The sequence below is a fragment of the Cricetulus griseus genome, chromosome 3, assembly GCF_003668045.3.
Source record: "Cricetulus griseus strain 17A/GY chromosome 3, alternate assembly CriGri-PICRH-1.0, whole genome shotgun sequence".
Lineage (NCBI taxonomy): Eukaryota > Metazoa > Chordata > Mammalia > Rodentia > Cricetidae > Cricetulus > Cricetulus griseus.
Genome location: NC_048596.1, coordinates 131,577,243 through 131,601,936, shown reverse-complemented (window position 1 = coordinate 131,601,936; position 24,694 = coordinate 131,577,243). Strand labels below are relative to the sequence as shown.

At 41.5% G+C, this 24,694-nt stretch overlaps 1 protein-coding gene across 2 annotated transcripts in view; it reads left to right on the top strand.

Moving 5' to 3' along the window:
- The window catches only part of Tars3 (threonyl-tRNA synthetase 3), a 44,560-nt gene that overhangs the window by 14,928 nt on the left and 4,938 nt on the right, over positions 1–24,694 (top strand). Inside the window, exons 8-16 of one of the 2 annotated variants that reach the window (XR_003483895.2) lie at positions 785–863; positions 2,192–2,338; positions 3,114–3,212; positions 11,178–11,344; positions 11,935–12,097; positions 16,926–17,063; positions 19,917–19,994; positions 20,096–20,196; positions 23,077–23,177. Coding sequence is in view for 1 of the 2 variants with exons in the window: in XM_027408092.2 (XP_027263893.1) it covers positions 785–863; positions 2,192–2,338; positions 3,114–3,212; positions 11,178–11,344; positions 11,935–12,097; positions 16,926–17,063; positions 19,917–19,994; positions 20,096–20,196; positions 23,073–23,177 (1,077 nt within the window). In the remaining variant the exon portion in view is untranslated. Of the gene's footprint in view, positions 1–784; positions 864–2,191; positions 2,339–3,113; positions 3,213–11,177; positions 11,345–11,934; positions 12,098–16,925; positions 17,064–19,916; positions 19,995–20,095; positions 20,197–23,072; positions 23,178–24,694 lie in introns of both variants that reach the window. The other variant, XM_027408092.2, reaches the window with a different exon arrangement.

The following is a 24,694-nucleotide window of genomic DNA, read 5'->3' as shown; positions in this document are numbered from 1 at the left end:
GATCCCTCCTCTCACTGACCCTGAGTTAAAGCTTGCTTGCTCCACATGTGTAAAGAGTGCAGCCTTTCACCTAAAACTTGTGTCCTGGCTGCCTTCCTGTGCTGTAATAAAACACGCCGAGCAAAAGCAAGTTAGTGGAGGAGATGCTTTATTTGGTCTATCAGTGGTTCAGCCAGTCACTGAGAGAAGTCAAGGCAGGAAACCAAGCAGGCACTTGAAACAGAAACCATGCTGAAGGAAGGCAGAGGCAGGCAGAGCTCTGTCTTCAGGACCCATCTGGTCTACATATTGAGTTCCAGGACAGCCAGGACTACATAAAGAGACCTTGTTTTCAAAAAATCAAACCAACCAACAAAAATAAAAATAAAGGGAGGGAGGGAGGAAGAATGAAAGTCCCTGCTTCCTGAAAGTCCCTGCTTCCTGATGAGAGAGAGAGAGAGAGAGAGAGAGAGAGAGAGAGAGAGAGAGAGAGAGAGACCCTGATTCCTGACTTGCTCTCTGCTAGCTTCTTACATGGCCAGTGACCACCTGCCCAGGAAGGTGCTTCCCATGCTGGGCTGGGCACTGCTATGTCAATTAAGACCATCAAGACACTCCCTCACAGACAAGTCCTCAGACCAACCTGATAAAGACTTTTAGTCAAGTGAGACTCTGCTTCAGGTGATTCTAGGCTGTGTCGAATTGACAGTTAATGCTAATTGGGACAGTATGGTACTGTGGTTTATAATGAACAATCAAAAAAGCTGTAACTATGTCTGGGCATGTCTTAAATCTCTCATTATAGATGTGGTCCATTAATAGACCTTTGTAAAGGCCCCCATGTGAGACACACTGGAAAAATTAAAGCCATAAAAATTTTCAAGGTAAGGATTTTTTTTTAAGTTTATAAATATAGCAAATAAGGTAAACTACATAAGGGATTTCACTCATGTCTGCTATAGTCATGACAGTATTTTAAACTCCATTCTTATTTCATTAAAAGTAATGTTTTAGAATCTTGATACTTAAAACACTATATAGTTTTTAATTATTATTTAATCTTATTCTAAATACTATAATGCATATATTTTTATATAGCCATTTCTTAAAGATTTATCTTTATTTGTGTGTGTGTGTGTGTGTGTGTGTGTGTGTGTGTGTCCCTGCAGGGGCCAGAAGTGTCAGATCGCTGAAGTTACTGACTGATGTGGGTGCTAGGAACTGAACTCATATCTTTTGCAAGAGCAGCAAATGCTCTTAACTACTGAGCCATTCCTCTAATTCTCTATACAGTTTTAAAGTATACTGCTCGTTATTAGATGCCCCTGTATTCACAGATTTCACATACATGGATTTAATCAACCACCAGATGGAAATATTTGAAAAACAAATTGTACCTATGTTGAGCATGTATAGACTGTGCACATGGGTTTGGGGATGGTGGGGTGAGGTGGTAGTGGTGTCATTATTTCCCAGATAGAACATTACAATAGATACATACATAGCATTTATTTTGCATTAGGTACTCTAGAGGTGGCTTAAAATATGCAGGACTTGCACGGGTTATGTGTAAATGCATCATTTTATATAAGAGACTCGTGTCTGTGGAGGAGGCAGAACTAACCTCTGCAGACACCAAGGACAGCTGTGCGGTAGATGTCTTCGATTGCCCAATGAGAACAAGAGCATCTTTCTGCACCGTGAGAATAATGTACCACAGGCAGAAGAGAAAAGCAGAGGGGGTGGAAGCCTGCCCTGGCAATCATAAGCAGTGGGGCTGACTTTGAGGTCTGGCCTTTCTAGACCTTGGTTTTCTCAAGGTGAAACTCAGGTCTTAAGTACCCATCACCCACTGATGCTCGTCACCTCAAGCCATAGACCAGAGAGGCTGACATTTCCATGAACCTTTGGCCTTTTCTGGTTCCATCTTGATGATCACAGCTGCTCCCCTGTGGTCTTCCCTCCTTACTGTTCCCTGTCACTTTCATTCCTAGAAGCCACAGGGGACACTTTATGCAATTTACTGATTAGTGCTATAATTTGGATGTAAAGTTTTTTTTTTTATTAGACTCACTTTAAGACTCTTCTGAGCACTACAAAATCTGAGCATTGTGGATGCTATAATAGAAAATTGCATACACATTGCAGAGTGGTGTTACTGCCTAATGTTTGATTAAAAAAAGCAACAAACCAGTCTCTTGCTGATGTTTAGAACTCCTCAACATATTGGGAAGGCAATCCTGAGATGGAAACATTGCAGAGGATCTATGGAATATCCTTTCCTGATAGCAAAATGATGAAGGGCTGGGAGAAGTTCCAAGAGGAAGCCAAGAGCCGGGACCACAGGAAAATTGGGAAGGTACACCCACACTATCATCACACAGACACACCTTTGTTGTCCATGGCTGCACCACACAAACCAAGACTAATATTTCTTCTTCTTCTCTCTTGTGTTCTGTTCTGTTGACACTTGTTGCCTGTGGCTGAGTTCTTCCATACCCACACTCCAAAAGTCTGCTAACCAGTTCACATCCTCTATCTTTTGTTAGAATTTTAAAAGCTCTTGTGAGAGTTTATTTTATCATGATATAAAAATAAAGTAGGTGGGCCTAGGGTTTTAATCTTCATCCTTCAAGGATTGAGCTATGTCATGTGATGGACAAAAATATTCATTTATGAAGCTGTCCACATCTGTTGTGAGGAGTAGTTGGCAAGGCCCTCTGTGCACAAGGCAGACTCTCAGGAGTTGGCATCATTAGAAGGGTCACATCACTTGAAACCCGCCTTCTGCAATGGACTTTTTTCTCATCTTATTATGTTGTCCCCACATGAGACATATATTCTAAATGTAGGATGAGAATTTAGTCAATTAGCTACTGATTTATACTAAAAAAATTAGTGAAGAACAAAAGATAACAGAACAGCCAAATTGAGGTAAAGTAATCATAAATATAACTGATAATTTTACATGTGCTATTTTATATAATTATATATCTGGATAGATACTGAAGGACTTTGGGATACCTAGTAATGGATGATGGGAGGATAAAATGACATTTTATGACTGTAGCATCAGATATGATAAACATTAAGCAAGAGACAAAATTTGAAATGCAATTATTGTTCCAATCTAGGAACAAGAACTTTTCTTCTTCCATGACCTGAGCCCTGGAAGCTGCTTCTTTCTCCCAAGAGGGGCCTTCATTTATAATACACTTACAGATTTCATACGAGTAAGTTGATTTTTTGAAATATTCTTATTCTTACTTATCTGTGTTCTATGTCTTATTATCTTTTCTCATAATTGTTTCCATTAAATTTTAGTAATATAAGGATTTACTATTTATTTATTACTATAATACTCATTATTATAGTAATAAATTATATATAATATATTATTATATAATATAATATATTACTATAAAATGTCAGAATCTACCTGAAGACATGGAGATGGCTTACTTTCTTGAATTTCATAAGATGCAGGCATTGCCCTAAGTCTGTAAGGGTGTGGAACATTCGTGATCTACTGAGTGTAGATCTCCTGCGGCAGAGAATGCTGCTCTGAGGGCCACTGCTTCTCAAATGTGGCTAATGGGCCCCAGTGCCTTCTGCTCACTACAGTGTGACATCTCCAGGAGGGGATGAGGCTGTGTTGACACCCTGTGATTGAGCATGCTTAGTGTTGCAAGCTTAGGGCTTGAAGATACCTTTCAGAGGTGGGCCATTTGGACTGCTGGAACTAACTTTCCAATCTTCCCCTATTTAGTCTTTCCTGTAACAGTGACAGCCTTGCACTGTGGTCTGCTGTTGACATATCTATGGTGATCCCTTAAGAGCGTGTTGTCCAGAATATAGTAGGCAGTCTTGTGGTCCCATAGGATTCAGTTCCTGCTGTTTTCTTAGTTTGTGTGAGTGAACTCTGATGTTCTTCAATCAAACTGTCCCTCAGTGCATTTCTCAGAACATACCGAACAGTGAGTGAGGTACGATCTTCCTAGTTTTACTGCCTGATTTCTGTTTGCTGATCACTGATCACTCTTAGACTCCTTCCAAAGATGGCGTGCTGCTTACAGCCTATTTGCAGAGGTTCCAGTTGGCTTGATAAACCGTTTGTTCGTATCTGTTATGGAGACAAAGCTCCAGTCTTACCTTCATGCTACATTCTGTGACCTCATGTCTGACTTTAGCACCTCCACCTGTTCTTCTTCACCCTGGCTGCTGTCTTCATGTCTCAGATTCTGAACTCCTGTTCTGAGCATGTTTTCTTCCTGCTTGTTTCTCCCTAACTCTCATCCAAGAGATCACTTTCTTCAGGTCCTTTCTGGGAAAATGTGCATCCATCACATGTGCTATGCCCTCACTGTGACTACAGCTCTTCCTTCTCTTCTTGCACTGTGCCTATGGAGGCTGAGGCTGACCTCTTTGGACTAGCTAGCACTTGGCCTGCACTCCTTCCAATAAGGACAGCCATTATGAGGCAGTAGAACAGGGGCAGGGGAGTGAGGCCTGAAGGGTCATTGAAGAGTCTGGAGATTTTGGTGGGTGGTAATGCCACTCTCTTTGCTTCCATGTCAGCACAGCCCTGGTACCTGAAACTCCAAGTTAGGTGTGGACAGTGGAGAATAAGCACAAAGCCTTTATGGTGGTCTTAAAGGGCTCTCTTATCTCTTATAGATGCAAGACAGACATGGCTGGTGATCAGGCTCAAGTCTGATTGTTTGGGTTGCAGCATTGGAAAGCATTTAAATACACAACCCCAGGGGTCTCTAATGTCAAGGTAAGGGCTGAGCCCTTTATATTCCCAGATACCCTTGTGTGAAGTAATTGGTCTCAGTATGTATAAAAGAACTTCCAGTGACCTAGTATTTTATGTTTGTTTTTTTTATTTGCTTGTTTTTTTTAATTGTCTCATGTAACCCAGGCTAAATTTAAACTTCCTATATATACAAGGGTGGCTGAATTACTGATTTTCCTGCCCCATTGCCTAAGTGCTGAGGTTACAGCAAGTGCCACCATGCCCAGCAACCTCAGCTAGTTGTAGCTCTAATTTTCAGTCATGTGGTTTTGATTCTTTCCTCCTTTAATAATTTTTCAATTTTATGTTTTATATAATATATAGAATAACTAGAGAGATTGATTCTGTCTTCCAGTGGAATTGCTCACCCTCTGTCACGATGGAAAATAATAACTCAATGTCCTGGTTTATTTGCTTGTTTGTTTGTTTTGACACAAGCTGGATGGAACCTCAATAGAGAAAATGCATCCATCAGATTGGCCGGTAGGCAAGTCTATGGTCATTTTCTTGATTGATGATTGATGTAGGAGGGCCCAGCTCACTGTGGGTGGTACCATTCTTGGGCAGGTGGTCCTGGGTTGTATAAGAAAGGTATCTGAGCAAGTCATGGGAGCAAGCAAGCAGCATCCCTCCATGGCCACTGCATCAGTTCATGCCTCCAGGTTCCCATCATCTCGTTGAGGTAGGACCAAGGCACCTCTCCACTTTCTACACCCCTGTATCTAGGCTGAGCAAGGTATCTCTCCATATAGAATGGACTCCACTAAGTCAGTTTGTGCATTAGAGTTAGATCTTGGATCCACTGCCAGTGGCCTCATATATTGCCTCAGTCACACTATTGTCACCTTATATTGAGGGAGTCTAGTTTGGTCTTATGCAGATTCCCTATTTGGCAGAGCTGAGTCAGTGGTCTCTCACTAGCTTGGGTCAGCTGATTCTGTGGGTTTCTCCATCATAGTCTTGACTCCTTTGTTCATATTATCATTCCTCCCTCACTTCCCATTGGTTAGTTGTGGATTTCTGCATCTGCTTCCATCTGCTCTTGGAAGAGGGTTCTAGCTTCTTTGGGGTTGTGGATTGTAAGCTGGGTATCTTTTGCTTTATGTCTGGTATCCACTTATGAGTGAGTACATACTATTTGTCTTTCTGAGTCTGGGTTACCTCACTCAGCATGGTTTTTTTCTAGTTCTGTTCATTTGCCTATAAATTTTAGGATGCCATTGTTTCTTACTGCTGAGTAGTACTCCATTGTGTAAATATACCACATTTTTTTCTATCCATTCTTCAGTTGAGGCCATCTAGTTTGTTTCCAAGATCTGGCTATTATGAATAAGGTTGCTAGGAACATAGTTGAACAAATGTCCTTGTGGTATGAATGTGCCTCCTTTGGGTATATGCCCAACAGTGGTATTGCAGGGTCTTGAGGTAGGTTGGTCCCTAATTTTCTGAGGAATCACCATACTGATTTCCACAGTGTCTGTACAAGTTTGCACTCCACCAGCAATGAAGGAGTGTTACCCTTTCTCCATATCCTCTCCAGCATAAGCTGTCATTGGTGTTTTTGACCTTAGTCATTCTGATGGATGTAAGTTGGTATCTCGGTTGTTTTGATGTGCATTTCCCTGATGACTAAGGATGTTGAACATTTCCTTAAGTGTCTTTCTGCCATTTGAGATTGTTTTGTTGAGAATTTTCTGTTTAGACCTGTATCCCATTTTTTAATTGTATTATTTAGTAGTTTGATGTCTAGTTTCTTGAGTTCTTTATATGCTTTGGAGATTAGCCCTCTGTTAGATGTGGGGTTAGTGAAGATCTTTTCCCATTCTGTAGGGAGCCATTTTGTCTTGTTGACCAAGTTCTTTGCTTTCCAGAAGCTTCTCAGTTTCAGGAGGTCCCATTTATTAATTGTTGCTCTCTGTGTTTGTGCTACTGGTGTTCTATTTAGGAAGTGAACGCCTGTGCTTATGTGTTCAAATGTATTTCCCATTTTCTCTTCTATGAGGTTCAGTGTGGATGGATTTATATTGAGGTCTTTGATTCATTTTGACTTGAGTTTTGTACATAGTGATAGATATGGACCTATTTACATTCTTCTACATGTTGACAGCCAGTTATACCAGCACCATTTGCTGAATATGTTTTCTTTTTTCCATTTTATATTTTTAGCTTCTTTTTTTACAGACCTTTTAATAGTCTGTTTTGTTATTAATATAGGCAAACCAGCTCTCATATGTTTAACTTACATAATATCTTTTTATTTTCTTCCTTTCTTTGTTTTTAAACTTAAACTATATCTTTTGTAAGAGGAATATTGTGTAGTTCACTTTCCTGTGTTTGGCTACCTATGTCTTCTTTTTCCTGTGCTCTCCCTTGTGAACCTCTGTCTTTGTGAATCACTATTCCCGGGAGGGCATGCACGTGGGACAGATTCCTGGCACTGTCAGGCTGCTGAGACTATCTGCCAGTCCAGTAAGAACAGCCTCTGGCTTGATGCCAAGTCCTTGTCTGCCCAGGTGAGGGCAGGAGATAGGAATGTGTGTAGTGAGTACAGTGAGTCTGTCGAAGCAGGGTGGGCAGGGCCTGTTTCCTCTGAGCCAGAGCTACATTTCTGTGGAAGATCGTTCACACAGCCAGGTGGGCTAGGTGACACATTCTTCCAGACACAAAGGGAACTCCAAAGCTCTGAGGCAAGATGACTCCTGCTAGTACTATGTAAAGGTGAAGCATCTTTGTTTATGTTGGCTGCCAACTCTCTGGACAATAGGCCACGCGTAAATAGTGAGGTGCTGTCAGTTCTGTCCAATTCTTCCATCTTGGGATTTGTCCATTCACTGCCTCTTCCTTTGCCACTCTTATCTTTAAAAGAATCTTATTTATTTTAAAATTTCATGTGGTGAAGCATAAACTTTTTGATACCACTGTAACAATTAGGATATAGAACAGTTTTATCTTCTCCAGCAATTCCCTCTTGCTACACATTTTGAGCTAAATCCCCTCTCACCCTCAATCTTAGGTAAACTCAGTAGATTCATTCTCTATCCCCAAATTGTGGTGCCTAAATAGAATTATAACTGTATAACCTCGAGGAGGTCTTAGTTTGCTTAATGTATCTGCTAGGTTTTTCAGTGGTCCACCTCTACTGCTGAATGGTATTCTATTGTCTAGACACATCACAGCTTATTTATCTTCTTCCTGACTGAAGGTCATTTGGATATTTGTTTTCAGTTTTGACAGTTGTAAATAATTTGCTAAAAATATTCATGTATGGATTTTTGTATGAGCGTAAATTTTCATTTTACTTTAGCAAATATCTAGGAGAATCATTCCAGGGTATCATGGCAAGCTATGCTGAACTTTAAAAGAAAACATCACCCTAGCCATGCAGTAGTGGTTTATGCCTTTAATCCCAGCACTTGGGAGGCAGAAGCAGGTGAATCTCTGTGAGTTCAAGGTCAGTCTGGTCTACAGAGCGAGTTCCAGGACACAGAGAAACCCTGCCTCAAACAACCACAAAAAGAAAGAAAGAAAACATCACACTGATTCCCTTCCTTAGTGACTATTATTTTTGTATTCCTCCAGCAGTGTATGACATTCCCTTTATGAATCTTGTCAGTCATGTGTTTTGAATTTCCAGATCTGCCTGATTCACTGAGGCATAATTAGGGCTCATAGAGGGGAGAAGGAGATGTTTTCGTCACCTGGAGACTGCTGGCTTCCTCTTTCCTCAAGGAAGCAGTGGATTTCTTTGCAGGCATGTTAAGTCTCAGACCACTTCCTTTCTGTGAAGAGAGGGTCCTGAGGGATGCACACATTGGTTAGGTGAAGAGCCTGCTGAAGGAAATAGTGACAGGAGTCTGTCTAGACAAGAGGGACTAGAGAGGGATGGTGGAGCACAGAAGGATGACCCAAGGGGGAGTTGCTTTGTCCTCACTGTTAGGTCTGAAGAAGAGGAGATTCCCAGAGAGCCAAAATCCACAGAACAGAGCTTAAGTAAAAAGCAATGTCAGAACCAGTGTAAACTCAAGGTAGAGAAGGAGTGGGGAAGAGGCAAGTACCCCAGCTTCCCTCTGCTGTTCTCGGAATCTTCAGAGTTTTCCATTGGTTAAACATAGCCACAAGTCACGAGAAATATTAGTCAGGATTCACCAGAGAAATAGACCAAGTGGGTACACAGAGGAGGAGACTTCTGTGCAGAATTGCCATAGAGGGAGGTGGTGATGTAAACCCAAGTCCAAGGGCAGAAGACTGGCCTATGCCAGCTCAGCAGGCAGTCAGGAGCCAAAAGAAGCAAATGTCTCCTTCCTTTATGTGATTACATATTATATGTGTGTTATGTCATAAAGAGATACATATAACCTATGTGTGTATATTTTATATTAAAAATGTAGTATCTGCTGACTTCCAGGCATGCTGGGGTATGCCTGAGAGGCCAAGGCAAGGAAGATTATGAGTGTGAGGGCCAGCCTGGGCTAATGGTGAAGCCCTGTGTAAACAACAACAAAAGGTTCATCTGTAGATAAATATGGTATCTACTGATACATTGCTTCATAGAAAATTGTCTTATTTGGTCCTTTGTGCCATAACAAAGTTCTAGAGATTTAGTGGCTTATAAATAGTAAAAAAGGTGTTTCTCGTAGTCCAAGGGTTAGAAGAGTCAGATCAAGGTACCAAAAAAGTGAAGTAGGTCTGTTGAGGGCCTGCTCTGGGTTACAGACAGCCGCCTTTTTCTGGTAGCTTCGTAAGATGTCCAGGGGTCCCTTTGAAAGGGGTACTAATCCTTCAATACCTTTATGGCCCAATCAGCTGCCTGAGGCCTCACCTCCGAATGCCATCTTTTAGGGTTAAGTTTTCAGCAAATGAATTTGAGGAGAGAACACAAAACTTTATCCAAAAATAGTCTGACATGATTTCTAAACACCTTGATAAAACATTGATATCTAATGTGAGTGTATTCAGCATGGATAATTTTTTGAACATCTCCTTAGTTCAGCCTTAGAAGAGGTTTCTAATAAACACAATACACACTTACGTACACACATATACATGAAGACTCTTGGTTTCCAAGATCATCTTTATTTGAATGTACAGCACTGTCTGTCATAATTACCAAATAATTGCCACCATTCATGTGACATATGACTTTGTTGAGGATTTCTAACCTAGATAAGCACGAAGGGTGGTTCAGTACCCTGTGGGTAACTGAGGTCCAGCATGTCTGCCATTGTAATGAGAGTTGTGCTTTGCGGAAAAACACCAGGGGCAGCTCTTTCCACCGTAAAAGTATGCTTTTGTTTTTTAGTATGTGAGAAATAATTTTTTACTTGTTTGAAGTATGGTGGTCTAGATTTATATCATGTGTTCATTAAATTATTTACAAATGATTTAAGAGTATCTAAGTAATAATCTGATATATTGAATTAAAGAGAAATAAAACTGTAAAAATACTTGGAGGTTTGTCCTCTCTTAGCCTCATGGATTTAATGAAAGAAGCTGCTAATAGGTGGGAGAAACTGCTGTGACTTCATAAACATCAAGTTGGTACTACTTGATGTACTACAAATTAAAATTCTCAGTTTGTTTTTACTTAAAGCTGCATGGGCCAGTACTATAACATGGAACATGGCATTCAGATTTACAAGTTATAAAACTATTAGGTCTTCCAAATCATGGGATAAAGGTGTATAGTTTATTAAGAACATAGAACCTCGAAGGTTTTAGTTATAGTGAAATAAGTTTAGTGAAATAGTTATAGTGAAATAAGATTCTATGTATATAGAATTTCAGTTACTAAGTTTGAAAGCACTGAAACATTTGTGTCTATACTATTTGCATCTGTTTGACTTTTTGTTCTGTAAGATACCTGAAACAGCTTAAAAGAGGAAGGATTCATTTTGGCTCCCAGCATCCATTGTTGGCTGGCTCTGCCATCTGGGGCTGGGCTGAGGCAGGGCATCATGATAGAAGGGCTGGAGGAGCAAAGCAACTCACCTCCTGACAGCCAGGAACTGAGGAAAGAGAGATACAGGGGACCAGATTCAGAAGATGCAGGCCCCAGGCAGACATCTGGGGATGAATGTCCTCCAAATAGGCCCTGCCTCTGAAAGTTTCCATCACTGCCCAACAATGTCATCAAATTTGGAATCCAAAGAGTGAGTTGAACCACTGATGACCAGTTCTCACAGCTCAGTCCTCTCTTGATGCTTGAGTCCAGCTGTGGACCAAACCTTCAGCACAGTAGTCTAAGCGATACTTCATATCCAAATGCCAGTACCATGTTGTGCTGTGAAGTAAATATATAAAAGATGTGATATTGAGTTTTAAAACAGTTGCTCATAGTGTTTCTCTGCTTGGAGTTGAGTTCTAACTTGGCAAATTTTAACATCAACCATTTATCTTCAAGGAGGAATATCACAAGCGTAACTTCACTGAGGTGCTGTCTCCTAACATGTACAACAGTAAACTCTGGGAAACCTCGGGCCACTGGCAGCATTACAGTAACAACATGTTTACCTTTGATGTTGAAAAGGACACTTTTGCCCTCAAACCCATGAACTGTCCAGGGCACTGGTGAGTACTGGACACGAAGCAGACCCTGCATGTGCAGATAGCACCTCATCAGAGTTAGCTTTGCATGTTGTTGCTTTGTGTTTTTAAGTGATTTCCTGTAATGGGAAGAATGGAGACAATTAATCATCTTAACCCATCATTTCATTCTAGAGAATGGAACTTCTTTTTAAAATATGCATGTTCATAGGATATTTAGTTCTTACATATTGTTTGTGTGATTACAGTAAGATCCACAAAGTCCTGATCAGTAATGATTCTGACGGGGAGGCAGGGGCAGCATTTCAGGAAGAGACAGCATGGACAGGATTCTTCTTCCTCAATGTTGCGGTGATGGCAGCCCGAAGTTGGTCTTTCCTAGAAGAGGCTAGGGTCGTCAGTCACGTGTATGGCATGCTGTTAGTATGTGAGGCATGGGGTTCAATCTCAGGGCCCAAACGATAAATAAAAAAATAATCATAGGAGAAAAAATTGCCTGTTGATGGAAGACTCAGCACGAGGCATTTGTACATCTTGAGACTTAGTTTCATAGTATTAGATGACCAATTTTCTCTCCATCATGTAAAGCCTGTTTGATCCCATGTCTTATCTAGTCTAATGTTTGCACATCGCCCACGGTCCTGGAGGGAAATGCCTGTTCGGTTTGCTGATTTTGGAGTTCTTCACAGAAATGAGCTGTCGGGAACTTTAAGTGGCTTAACCCGGGTCAGGCGCTTCCAGCAGGATGATGCTCACATCTTCTGCATGGTGGAGCAGGTAGGCAAGGACACTGGGAGGGCTGGCTCCACAGACCCACACACAGCTCAGGGTCTTTCAGCTGCTGTGCAGTGTGAAGTGTGCCCTTGACTCTGCACATTCACAGAGTGAAACCCTTCATGATCTTCTGGTTTAGAGTTAAGAGGCCAGTCATTTCCTGGCATGACATTTATTGTTTTCTTTCACTTACTTTACTAACTCAAGTTCCACAAGTGGGATATTTTAAGGGAACTAGGAGTATTTGTTTAAAATTGCCATGCAACGGTCACCATCAAATACTGCTAGACAGTTTGGTCTGGCATAGAACCACAGCATGTGGATTGTTTGCCAAGAGATGTTGCACTGTATGACATGTCTCAGGAAACTTAAAGGATTTGATAAAATATGTTTCCTGACCATTGAAATCACTGTAAAAACCAATATCAGAAATCTATTTGGAAACTAAGCAACACACTTCTAAATGACCCATAAATCAAAAGAAAAATTCAAAATAAAATGAGACAATATGATCTATGCAATAAAAATAAAAGCACATCACAAATTATAGGACGTCATTAAAATGATGTCTATAGGAACATTTACATCACCTCAACTTCTACTTAAGAAACCAAGAAAAGAAAAAGAGCCAATAATACCCAGTGCAAGACAAAGAAAGGAAAGTAATAATGAGTACGCTGGCTAGTGTTTAAGTCAACTTGATGCAAACCAGGCTTAGTTTGGATGAAAGAACTTCAACTGGAGAAATGCCCCGACAAGACTGGCCTATAGACAAGCCTGTGGTGAATTTTCTTAATTGATGGTTGATATGGTAGAGCCCAGCTCACTGGGGCAGTGCCACCCCTGGGATGATGGTTCTGAATTCTATAAGAAATTGAGCACACTGTGCAGAGCAATCCAGTTAGCAGAATTCCTCCATGTCCTCTACTTTAGTGCCTGCCTCCAGGGTCCTGCCATGGCTTCCCTCAGTGACAGACTGTGATGTGGAAGTGTAAGCAAAATAAACCTTTCCTCTCCAAGTTGCTTTTGGTCATGGTGTCTCATCACAGCAACTGAAACCATATCTAAGGCAATAGGCAAACAAGAGACTTACTATTTGGTTCTTAAATTCCCCCTCAAGTTTGTTACTGAAGGCGTGGCCTCCAGCTGGTGGTGAGCTCCCCAGCACTCCAGGGAGGTGGTGAAAACCCTAGGAATTAGAGCCTTATTGGAGTAATTTAGGTTATTAGTGCACCCTGACAGGATCTTGAAGTGAAGCAGCCTTGCCCTACGACTGGCTCCTTGCCAGGATGCACATGCCAGAAACAACAGAGTCAAATGAAGACAGAAAAATAAGAAAGAACAACAACAAAACCCAAAAGCAAGTTCACTGAGAGGATCAACAAAACTCCTAGGGCTTAAGGAAAAGCATTGAGTTTCCAGCATTAGGAATGGGGTGTCATTGGTACAGACTCTGCAGATTCTTTATATGTTTTTATCATTGTAAAAAAAAAACCCTTATTAGACCAACAATTAAATAGACTAAGTTTAAATATTTGATTAGAAAGCTACCAGGCCTTTTAAAGCTGCCAAAGTCTAAAGCCACATGCTTCAGACATATTTATGAATAACCTTATGCTAGTAAATTTGGCAACTTGGATAAAGTAGACAAATCTTTGAAAAATGCAAACTACCAGGCTTACTCAAGTAGAAGTCAATGAGTGGCCTTGTGGCCATTACAGAAATTAAATTGACGGTGCACATTGGTTTCACTGACTCTAAACACTAAAGGAAATTCTAGGCAGAATCTTAAAGGAAACTGAAGATGAAGAAGTCATTATCAACTCTTCCTAGGAGGGTTCCATTGCTCTGAAACAAAGCATGACTGTGCTATTTCTAGAAAAGACTCATCTGGATGTGGTACACAAAGGACACTGTGTCTTAACCAAGATGACTCTGTCCCAGAAGTAGAAGATATATAATGTTAGATACAGGTTTAATATTACAAAATGAACAATTGTAATTTACCTTATCATCCAACTGAAAGAAAAGAAAACTTATCTTGAAGCTGAAGAGATGTCTCAGTGGTCAAGAACACTTGCTATTCTTGTTCATGCTGAGAGCCCCAAGTTTGGTCCCCAGGATCCATATGTACAGACATTCATTCAGGCAAAACACTCATACACGTAAAGCTAATTTTAAAAAGGAAAGAAGGCATATCTCAATATTTATTCTATTAGTGGATGCCAGAAAAGCATCAGGTAAAACCCAACATTTGTTCCCCACTGAAAACTCTTAAGAAAGAAAGAAGACAATGTTACAAGATGATTGGCTAAGATATCTTTATTTGGATAAACACCAGTCAAATGCAAGCCAGATGGTGCCAGGGGCAGCAAGGCAGGGAGGCCAGAGAGAAGGGGCTCCCATGCCTTGCAGCCCCTTAAAGTCCTATCATGTGTCATCCTGACCTCACCTTGACCACACCCTGACAGGCGTGGTCAGGCACACCTGTAGCCAGCTTCTAGCAGGCATGGCTTACACTGTCCCCTACAAGACAACTTTCTCGACCTAATAACAGGTACGTCTGAAGAAACTAAATAGGAGTAAGATAAGATGTCACCTCTCATTGGTTCCATTTGTAATTAATGTCCTGGAAAATTATTGTCCTGGAAAATCTCTTGATGCAAGGGAGATATATAAGCAAATAAGCAAGAGAGAAATAAACAAGCATCCAGGTTAGAAAGAAAAATGGAAATGTTTTACTTGTAGATTGTGTGGCCAAAATGTCCAGTAGTGTTGAGGTCATATACTCTCTAGTCTAGAGCCAGAGCAACCAAGCCATTGAGTAGCAAGAATGAGCCCATTCATCCTTGGGAGTCCTGAAGAATAAATTCCACTCCCACCTGGGAGGAATCTGGCTGGAACAGTGTTAGTAAGATAAACCAAAACAATTTTCTGATCCAGAATCTTATCCTAAATGCCCAGGACTCAGAAACTAAAAACACTCATTGCACCAACAATCAGAGAACCTCACCTTGAGTGAAAAAGGACAGCCAACCCTTGAATAGCAACACTGTTCAGCACTGTTATCTCTCTTGCATCAAGAGATTCCCTGGGATAATAATTACTAATAGAACCAATGAGAGGTGACATCTTTATCTTGCTCCTACTTAGGTTTTTCAGAAGTGCTTGTCATTAGGTTGAGTAAGTTCTCTTATCTTAGCATTATCTGGTGAAGAGTTTCAAGATTTGTTGTTCTCTGTCTGTCTGTCTGTCTGTCTGTCTGTCTGTCTGTCTGTCTGTCTGTCTGACTCTCCCTCCCTCCCCCCCCCCTCTGTGGGGGGATATTCAGGTGTCCAGTAGAGGGCGACAGAACCCCTGGTAGAGTTACAGGCAGTGGTGAGCTTCCTGATGTGGGTGTTGGGAATCCAACTTGAACTGTCTCTCCAGCTCTATGACAAAGATATTCATAATGTTTTGGGGGACAGTTACAAAACCATTTCAAACCAATGAGAACCATTCCAAGACTCAGAAAAGGGAAAATTCCAAGGAAAAAAATAAAGATCATAGAGAAGAACTAAGTAGAAATTTAATGAAATGTGTGATTAAAAACCCAAATAAAAGCTCAGTAATTGGATTCATGAGCAGAACATAGGAGACAGGAAGAAAATATCTATAGATAGAAAATAAAAATAGAATATTAAAGGCAGGAAATGCAGCTGGGGAAGGGACTGGCCATGCTTGACCTCCACCTGACCTCCATGTCATCACCCTCTGCAGGGAGAGGGGAGGGTTGTTAAATGATGGCTGAGAACTTGTCAAATCCATTAAAAGAGTCCACAGTCAGGAAGCCAAGTGATCTCCAAACAGGACACACCCAGAGAAATCTATACTAAAATGTGAGTTAAATGTGAAAAAAAAGAAAATTGAAGGCAGAGTGAAGGAAATGAAGAGTTAGAAGAGAAAAAAAAAATCCTCACTTGAATGACAGCTTTTCAGAGGGTGGTCATCAGTGGTCCAGCCTTTTTCAAGGACTAACAGATAGAACTGTTAACCTAGCATTCCCAGTCTAGAGAAACTATCCTTCTGGAGTAATGGAGAAGTAAAGATATCAGTCATGCTTCAGAAGGGTGGCTATGGGTAGGGAGTGAGGCAGACTCTTGGAACATGAGGGACTTTAAAATTGTGAAAGTAAAAATAGGTAAATATTCTGTTTTCCTTCTGAGTTTTCTAGGTTATACTCAATGGTTGAAGCAAAAATATAGCCTTGCCTGATGTGGACTTGAATATGCAGAGAGGAAATGCTTAAGCAAATAATGCTGTTCATGGAGGAGGGTAAAAGGAAGTGGAGTTTCTACACTCATTTGAACTTCATGACACCTGTAGGTTACAGTGCTATACAGAACCCAAAGAAACACTAAAAACATATATGCAGACATACACTAAAGATGCCCGTGTATAAGTCTCAAATTCTAGTCAGTGTTAGCAAAGGAAGGTGCCCTCTTCATGGTGTTAAAGCCAAGCTTTGTGGGGCTGGAGGGATAACTCATTGGTTAAGAACACTGCTGTTCTTGCAGAGGACCCAGGTTCAGTTCCCAGCACCTACTTCATAGCTCACAACTACCTATGATTCCTTTTCTAAGGGATCTGATACCCACTTCTGGCCCTGCAGACATCAGGCATGCATGCGGGGCACATACATACAGGCAAACATTCATTTTCACATAGAATTTTTAAAAGTTTTTAAAATCAGTTTTAGTGACTATTTGGCACAAATAATGTATTGTTTAAAATGCCATTAATGAATTTAAGTTGTTGTTCCATTTGAGTGTTTCAACTGCTTTAATTTCAGATTGAAGAAGAAATAAAGGGGTGCTTGCACTTTCTGCAGTCTGTTTACTCAACGTTTGGCTTCTCCTTTCAATTGAACCTGTCAACGCGGCCGGAGCACTTCCTAGGAGAAATTGAGATGTGGGATGAAGCTGAAAGGGTAAGCACTGTGACAAATGCCACACACCTGAGAAACTGCACTTCTTCCCTGGGGAGTGGGGGAGTGAGTGTGCACACTGTGGAGTGTGGCTAGCCAGGTCTCACTGCTACAGTGACCATCTGTTCCAAACTTTGAAGCTGGTGTGGGATCCCATTTCTAATCTTCAGTGCTGGTCCACCTTTTCTAGAACACTCACAGACACTATGCCTGTACCAGGAGGAAGGAGAATAGGGGACACTGTATGCAGAATGTAACAGTTACTTTCATGTAGGGAGTAGATGGATGCCAGGCAGAGGTGTACAGACACCGGCTTGAGCTGTAATAGGGCCTCTTCCTCACACATACCCCTGCCCTGTGCCCTAACTATGCTCTTCTTCTCTGCCTACTGAATGGAGAATCAAAGTCCATTGAGATCTCCTCCCCTGTGAAGGATGCTGACTCAGTTTACCTAAAAGTCACATGGAAATAGAAAGAGATCAAGAGGGCAAAAAGTATGGCTCAGCAGTTCTACCTCCTTACACATGTCTGCATCTCTCTAAGGATCGGGACTGAACATGAGATGTGATGGTCTTGGCTGTGCCTGGGTGACAATGCCTACTGCATGAGACTGTGCTCAAGGACTTAAGTGAATTCGTGTGTTTGAGCTAATAATGGGCATAGTACAAGACAGATGTGCAGTTGCTCTTTGTGTCATCATTCTCACTCCAGCCATTTAGAATTTGGGAGGGGGGGTGCTGGAGAGATGGCTCAGAGGTTAAGAGCACTGGCTGTTCTTCCAGAGGTCCTGAGTTCAATTCCCAGGAACCTCATGGTGGCTCACAACCATCTGTAATGAGATCTGGTGTCCTCTTCTGGTGTGCAGATATACATGGAAGCAGAATGTTGTATACATAATAAATAAAATCTTTTTTTAAAAAAGTAGAATTGGGTGGGTTATAAGGACTAAAGAGGGGACTAATAGTCTGGAAGTCTTGACATTTTTGCTCTTTTTGGTTGATGTGGTTAAAGTTTAGCAGACAAGACTGGTCTCCCAGGAATATGGCATAACAGGATAGACCTTCCTCTACTTTGAGGCCTTTCTCCCACAGTGACCACCTTTGATCATCTAGGAGTCAGTGAAATGAATGTTTTATTTTGTTGTTGCTGCATTGTTGTCATCATCACTTTCTTCACAAGTCTCCGTGATGGCTTGAAAACAATCAAAGCTTTCTTAGCTCTCTCTAGCCAATTCTGTTCCCATTGCATTGCCACATCCTGTCCCCAGAGGCCTGATAACAATTTGGTGACCTCTACTTTATACTCTTCTCTAAACCTTGGCCTATCTTTGGATTTTTAATACCTTGGGAGCTCCAGGACTCTCCAATCGCTGTCACAGGGCCTCAGTTTCTCTGTCTAGTATCCCTTCTCCTTCAAAAACAATACAGTTGAGGAGGGGACGTGAAGTACCTCTATGTAGTTGGCTTTTCTTGGTCCTAAGAGAGGGGAGGTTGTACCTGTAGATCTAGGCCCACTAGGGATGTTGCTGTCTTCTTAGGAATGAAATTCTCTCTGTCAAGAACACACCCTGACTGGGACCCTGGAAAAGCCCATCATGACCCCAGGAATCAGTTTCTTGGTAATTCTAGCTGCAGTGCCAAGGTACCACCTCCCAAAGACCCCCTGCCTTACCAAATGTCAAACCTCTCCTTGGCCCCAGTGTATGTGGTTATGACAGAAGCCTGGGTGGAGTTTGACACATTATATCTTGTGTTCTCCAGGGATGCTGGCCCAAGGTTTCTTCTATTAGTACTTTCCTGGACAATCACTATAAATAAGTGCCAAGCATTTTCACCATAAAGCCTGAACTGGCTAAGGCTGAAGACAAAAGTGAAATTCCATCTCTATACCCCAGTAACACATAGGTTGCCCCCCAATTGAAGCAGAGGTCAAAGAAACACAAAGGAAAGTACTGGCAGTCTTCTGTCTCCACCTTTCCACCAACTATACACAGTGAGAAAGGGGAATCAGAATCAAGGCTCTCAGGTCTCATCATGTGTGGAAGCCCCACCTACAAGGACATGTAGGTCTCAAACACATCACTAGGAGACACATTGTTCTGCTTTGTTTTTGTCAGCTTGTCACAAACCTAGATATATCTTGGAAGAGAACACCTCAATTAAGGAATTACCTCCATCAGATTGGCGTGTAGGCATGTCTCATGTCTGTGGGACATTTTCTTGATTGCTGATTAATGTGGGAGGGCATAGCTCACTGAAAGTGGTGCTGCCCCTGGGCAGGAGGTCCTGGAAGGTACAAGAAAAAAAAAAAAAAAAAAAAAAAAAAAAAAAAAAAAAGGCCGAATATGAGCCTGGGAGCAAGCCAGTGATCAGTGTTCCCTGATGGTCTCTGCTTCAGTTCCTGCCTCTTGGCTCCTGCCCTGACTTCACTCCATGATGGACTGTGACCTGGTCCTTGTGAAATGAAATAAACTGTTCCCTCCCAAGTTAGTAAGTTAGTTTTGGTCATGGTCTCATCACAGCAACAGAGAAGCAAACTAAGAGACCCCTGTCAGTGTGTAGGATAGAGAGGGCCTGCACTGGAAGGAAGGCCTTTTCTAGAATCCCCTAGAACAATTTGGAAACAGTGCATTTTCCCCAGCTAAAATGTACATACACTTCAGAGCCAGAACCATTTGCTCACCCTTGCATTATCCTCACTCAGCAGTTTATTGAATGCAAATGATGCTTGATGAGCATGCATTGAATGAAGGTAGGATGTAATAAATATGCATAGATACTTATGAGCTATATGGGCAAAGAGATGAATATGTAATAAAGTAAAAAATTTTAATGATCTGTTTTTTAAACAAAATAGCAACTGCAGAATAGCTTGATGGAATTTGGAAAACCATGGAAAATGAACCCAGGAGATGGAGCATTCTATGGCCCTAAAGTAAGTAGAGCATACACCTGAAAAACAAGAAAAGAAAAAGAAAGAAAGGTTAAAAAAAAAACATGAAGACTGTCTCTAAGCAAATATTACTTAATTTACAGATCGATATAAAAATTAAAGATGCTATTGGCAGATACCATCAGTGTGCTACAATTCAGCTGGACTTCCAACTGCCTATTAGGTTTAACCTCACATATGTTAGGTGAGTGATTCTAATATCTTCATTATTTGTCCTGAGATCATGGGCGATACAAACATAAGCAACATTGAGTTCTAGTGTCTATGTTGTATACTAACATTTGTTGATGTCTATGTAATCTGGGGATTTTTCTCATCCATTTATATTGCTAGATCAAAATACTTAAGCCTGGCTACTTTATAAAGCAACTAGATTTATTTGACTAAAATTCTGGCAGCTCTAAAGTCCAAATAGCATGGCACAGGCATCTGGCACGGGTCTCCTAGACAAGGAAAAGGAAATAGCTTTTTGTAGACGACAGCAAGTGCACATGATAGGCCTGCTTTATAATAACCTGTTCTCTGAGAACTAACCTAGTTGTGTGAGATCTATAGTAATCCTTTCCTGGGGTATTCCTTTTGACTTTATCACTAGCTAGACCTCTTCAGTCTGCCACCTCCCGGACTGGGATGGAGTACAATGATGGATTGCTTGCTTAGCCTTTGCCAGGCCTTGGATTCAACACCCCCCAAAAAGAAAAAAAAAAGATGTTTCCTAGTATTTCTAATGTCCAAAGAGTTTTATCAAGAATTCTGTTATGTTTTTTCTTTAGTTTATTTAGATGGTGGATGGTGTTTATTTAGAATACTGAACCAGCCTTGCAGTACTAGGATAAAATCCACTTGGGCCTTGACCTGCTGTTAGTTTGTTGACAGCATTTGAATGAATATTCATACAGGAAATTGGTCTGTAGCTTTGTTTTTCTGTACCAGCCTTGATAGATCTCAGTATCTAAGAATGCTGGTCTTTTAAAACAAGTGGGGAAGTGATCCTCTCTGTTCTGTTTTCTGGAAAAGATGAGGTAAATTTGATGTTAATTGTCTTATAGATAATTGGTAGATTTTACATTGAAACTGCCAACAGCTATAACTTTCCCTTTAGGGGAAAAATTATTGTCATATTTCAAATGCTGTAATTTTCATAGACTATTTCCTATGATGGTTATTATAATAAACGAACAACCTCTTTTCACTTGAGGGAAGAGTGGAGGGGAATTAAATCATCCATGCAAGCCATTCATCCTAGGAGTGCATGGAGGGTGAAGAGTAGGGGAGCACTGGTGCTAGGTTAGAGAGGTTGATGGTTAGAAGCAGGTGGTGTAAGGGAGATGAACCAAGTGTTTGTGTGTGTTTTGGAGAAGGGGATGATGTGATTTATTGAGGCCTAGGGAGCAGGAGAGTGAAGTATCACCATAGCTGCATATCTTAAGGTAGCAAGGGGGCTTACTGTGGAGACAGTGTTAACCTATTGACCACAACCTGAGGAAGGGCATCAGTAAAGCTCAACAGCCATCCTGTGAAGTGATTCAATAAATCTAATTATGATGAGGAACATTTATCAACAAACAACAGCATCTCCCCAGAAACAGGAAGGCAGTGCATATATTATCTGTTTTATTGCTGCCCAGAATTATCCTAGGAGTGCAGATAGTTAAGGCCTTTGTACAAGCTCTCATGTCTAAAAGTCCTGCAGATGAAATGAATAGAACTTAGAGTTAGTAACTCTGGAGTGGTGTATCCAGTCTGCAGTGCAGACTGGGGATTGAACTTACAGAAGCAGTAGCATAGTGCAGAGTGTTGGGGAATCAACTTAAGAAATAGAGGGTATGATATTTGTATGGTGCATGCATCAGGAGGTTGTATTCAAAGCAAAATGGTTACTTAAGAAAAGGTTCAGTCCACATTCTTGGAATGGGAAGAATCAATATGTCAGAGTTACTGGTTCTCTTCTAATTTACATACAAAGTATAATCCACTGGGATTGTTTGGAGGGACTGGGCATTCATTCTGAGGTTTGTTGCATAACAGAAGTGTGTAAGCATAATTTTCAGTCACTAGCTGAATGAAATGATGATGAGACAGAATATATTGGATGCTCAGAGGCCTGCAAAGAGTCTATCCTACTTCCCTTTCATTTCCCACACGAAACAGCAAAGAACATTTAGGAGTATTCCATGTTGCTCCACCCATGGAGTAGGTGACATCAGCAAAGGTCCACACAGGAACAAGGTCATGATGCTCCTGAGTGTCTGCCCCCCTGCCCCCACCCTCTGGATCCCCATCCTCTCTGGAATCTACACAGACTTCTGCCAGAGTCTGTAGCAACCATCAGCGTGAATGTTCAGCAGTGACAGCGTCCAGTTTTAACACATGTGCATTAGTGTTAAGTGAGGATCTCTCTGTATTTGTCTCAGGTGTGTTTTATAAGTAGCTAACTGGTACGACTTTGAGAAAAAAGTTTCTCAGAAGAACTTCTTCCGTGTCATAGCATACACATGCTGAGTAACCTGAGCCTTACCTTCTGAGAGTGTGTGCACAGGTCTTGGTGTGTCTTGCTTCATTGAAGTTAGCAGTCATAGTTGGCTTCATCAGTTTTTTCCTATAGGAGAATGATGAACTGTAAAGTCCATGTCATGGCAGTGTGTGGTCTGTGAGGTAAATTTGACTGGTGGACTTTTAAAATAAATGTGAGAAGTATTTTGGAAAAGTAAGGCTTACAGTGGGGCAGTGGATGAGGGGAGAATTGGATTAAATAAGACTGTCTATGAGTGGACGTTTGTGAAGCTCAGAAAGGGTGAGTGGAGTTTATTATACTCCTTGACTTTTGTGTATTTACAGTGTTCTCTGACAAAGTGATTTACAAATAAATGAAGAAGGATTAGTAAGAAAGGCAAAGTCTCAGAAAAACTGCCAATAAAAAAATTTCCTAATGAAGATACCAAAAAAAAAAAAGAAAGGAAAGAAAGAAAAAGAAAATAGTAATACCAGACAACACTGAATATAGGGCAAGGGGTAAACTGGCCTTAGGGAAGTACCTAACGTGAGTTTCCATGTTTTCAGTAAGGATGGGGATGATAAGAGCAGGCCTGTGATCATTCATCGTGCCATTCTTGGATCCGTGGAAAGGATGCTAGCCATTCTTTCAGAGAACTACGGTGGGAAATGGTAAGTGATGAGCAGGTAAGACTGGGTGACTCCTCTAAAATCAAGTCTGAGCAGATTAAGTTTCTGCCTCGTAATTAGCAAGTATCTACGCAACAAATGGCGAATTCTTGTTCCATTTGCCAGGTTGGAAAACAGAAGAATACAGGCAGAGTGACATCAAACTGTAGTAGTGCCCTTCAAGTAACTTGAACTCCATGTTGAAGAGTTATCTTTTCACCGTTTTCAAACCCACCAGAGTTTCAGCTGTTCTCTGGAAAACATTCCTCTCTCCTCCTGTTTCCATCGTATCTCACTGCCTTCCCTTTCAATTCTGAGTGTTACCCTGGAGGATCCCTCTGGCTAGTGACCACAGAGGACAGCACACACACACCTGACTCACATATGACACACACAGTACACCAGCACCAGCATAGAGAAGCTGCCCTAGCAGTACAGGCCCAGTAAGGAAAGGAAATGTTGTGTGCTCCAGCTTGGGGTCCTCACTCCTGGAGGGAAGGCTGGCCACAGGTGTGGTGAGTGAGTGCCATTCTGACTGCAAGGCCAAACATGGAGCAGTAATCAGATTGAAAAAAAAAAATAGGTGACAGGTTTGGGGAAAAGGGATGATGTTCATGTCATCCATGGGACATTGTGCTGGATGCTTTTGTGTTAACTTGTCACAAGCTAGAGTCATCTGAGTGGAGGGAACCTCAATTGAGAAAATGCTTCTCTATAGGATCTGTTTGTAAGATGTTTTCTTAATTAGTGATCAGTGTGGGAGGGCCCAGCCCATTGAGGGTGGTACCATCCCTGCGCAGGTGGTCCTGGGTTCTATAAGAAAGCAGGCTGAAGCCAGGCGTTGGTGTCCCATGCCTTTAATCCCAGCACTCAGGAGGCAGAGGCAGGCGGATCTCTGTGAGTTCCAGGCCAGCCTGGTCTCCAGAGTGAGTGCCAGGATAGGCTCCAAAGCTACTCAGAGAAACTCTGTCTCGGAAAAAAAAAAAAAAAAAAAGCAGGCTGAATGGATTTGGGAGCTCATTCCACATAGAGGAATACTCCCTGCGCCTAGACACATGGGGATGGGCCTAGGCCCTATCCCAAAGGATACCATAGATTCTGAAGACACCCTATGGAAGGCCTCACCTTTCCTGGGAAGCAGAAAAGGTATGGGATAGGTAAGGTATTAGTGGGGGGCAGGGGAGGAGGGGAGGGAGAAGGAACTGGGATTGACATATAAAACAATCTTGTTTCTAATTTAAATAAAAAATGGAGAGAAAAAAAGAAAAAAAGCAGGCTGAGCAAGTCATGGGGAGCAAGGCAGTAAAAAGCACTCCTTCATGGCCTCTGCATCAGCTCCTGCCTCCAGGTTCCTGCCCTGCTTGAGTTTCTGTCCTGGCTTCCTTCAAGATGAATAGTGATGCGGAAGTGTAAGTTAAATAAACCTTTTCCTCCCCAAATTGCTTTAGTTATGTTTTATTATCATAGCAACAGAAACTAAGACAGCTATCTTGATGGTATTACCCAGCAAAAGGCCCTCA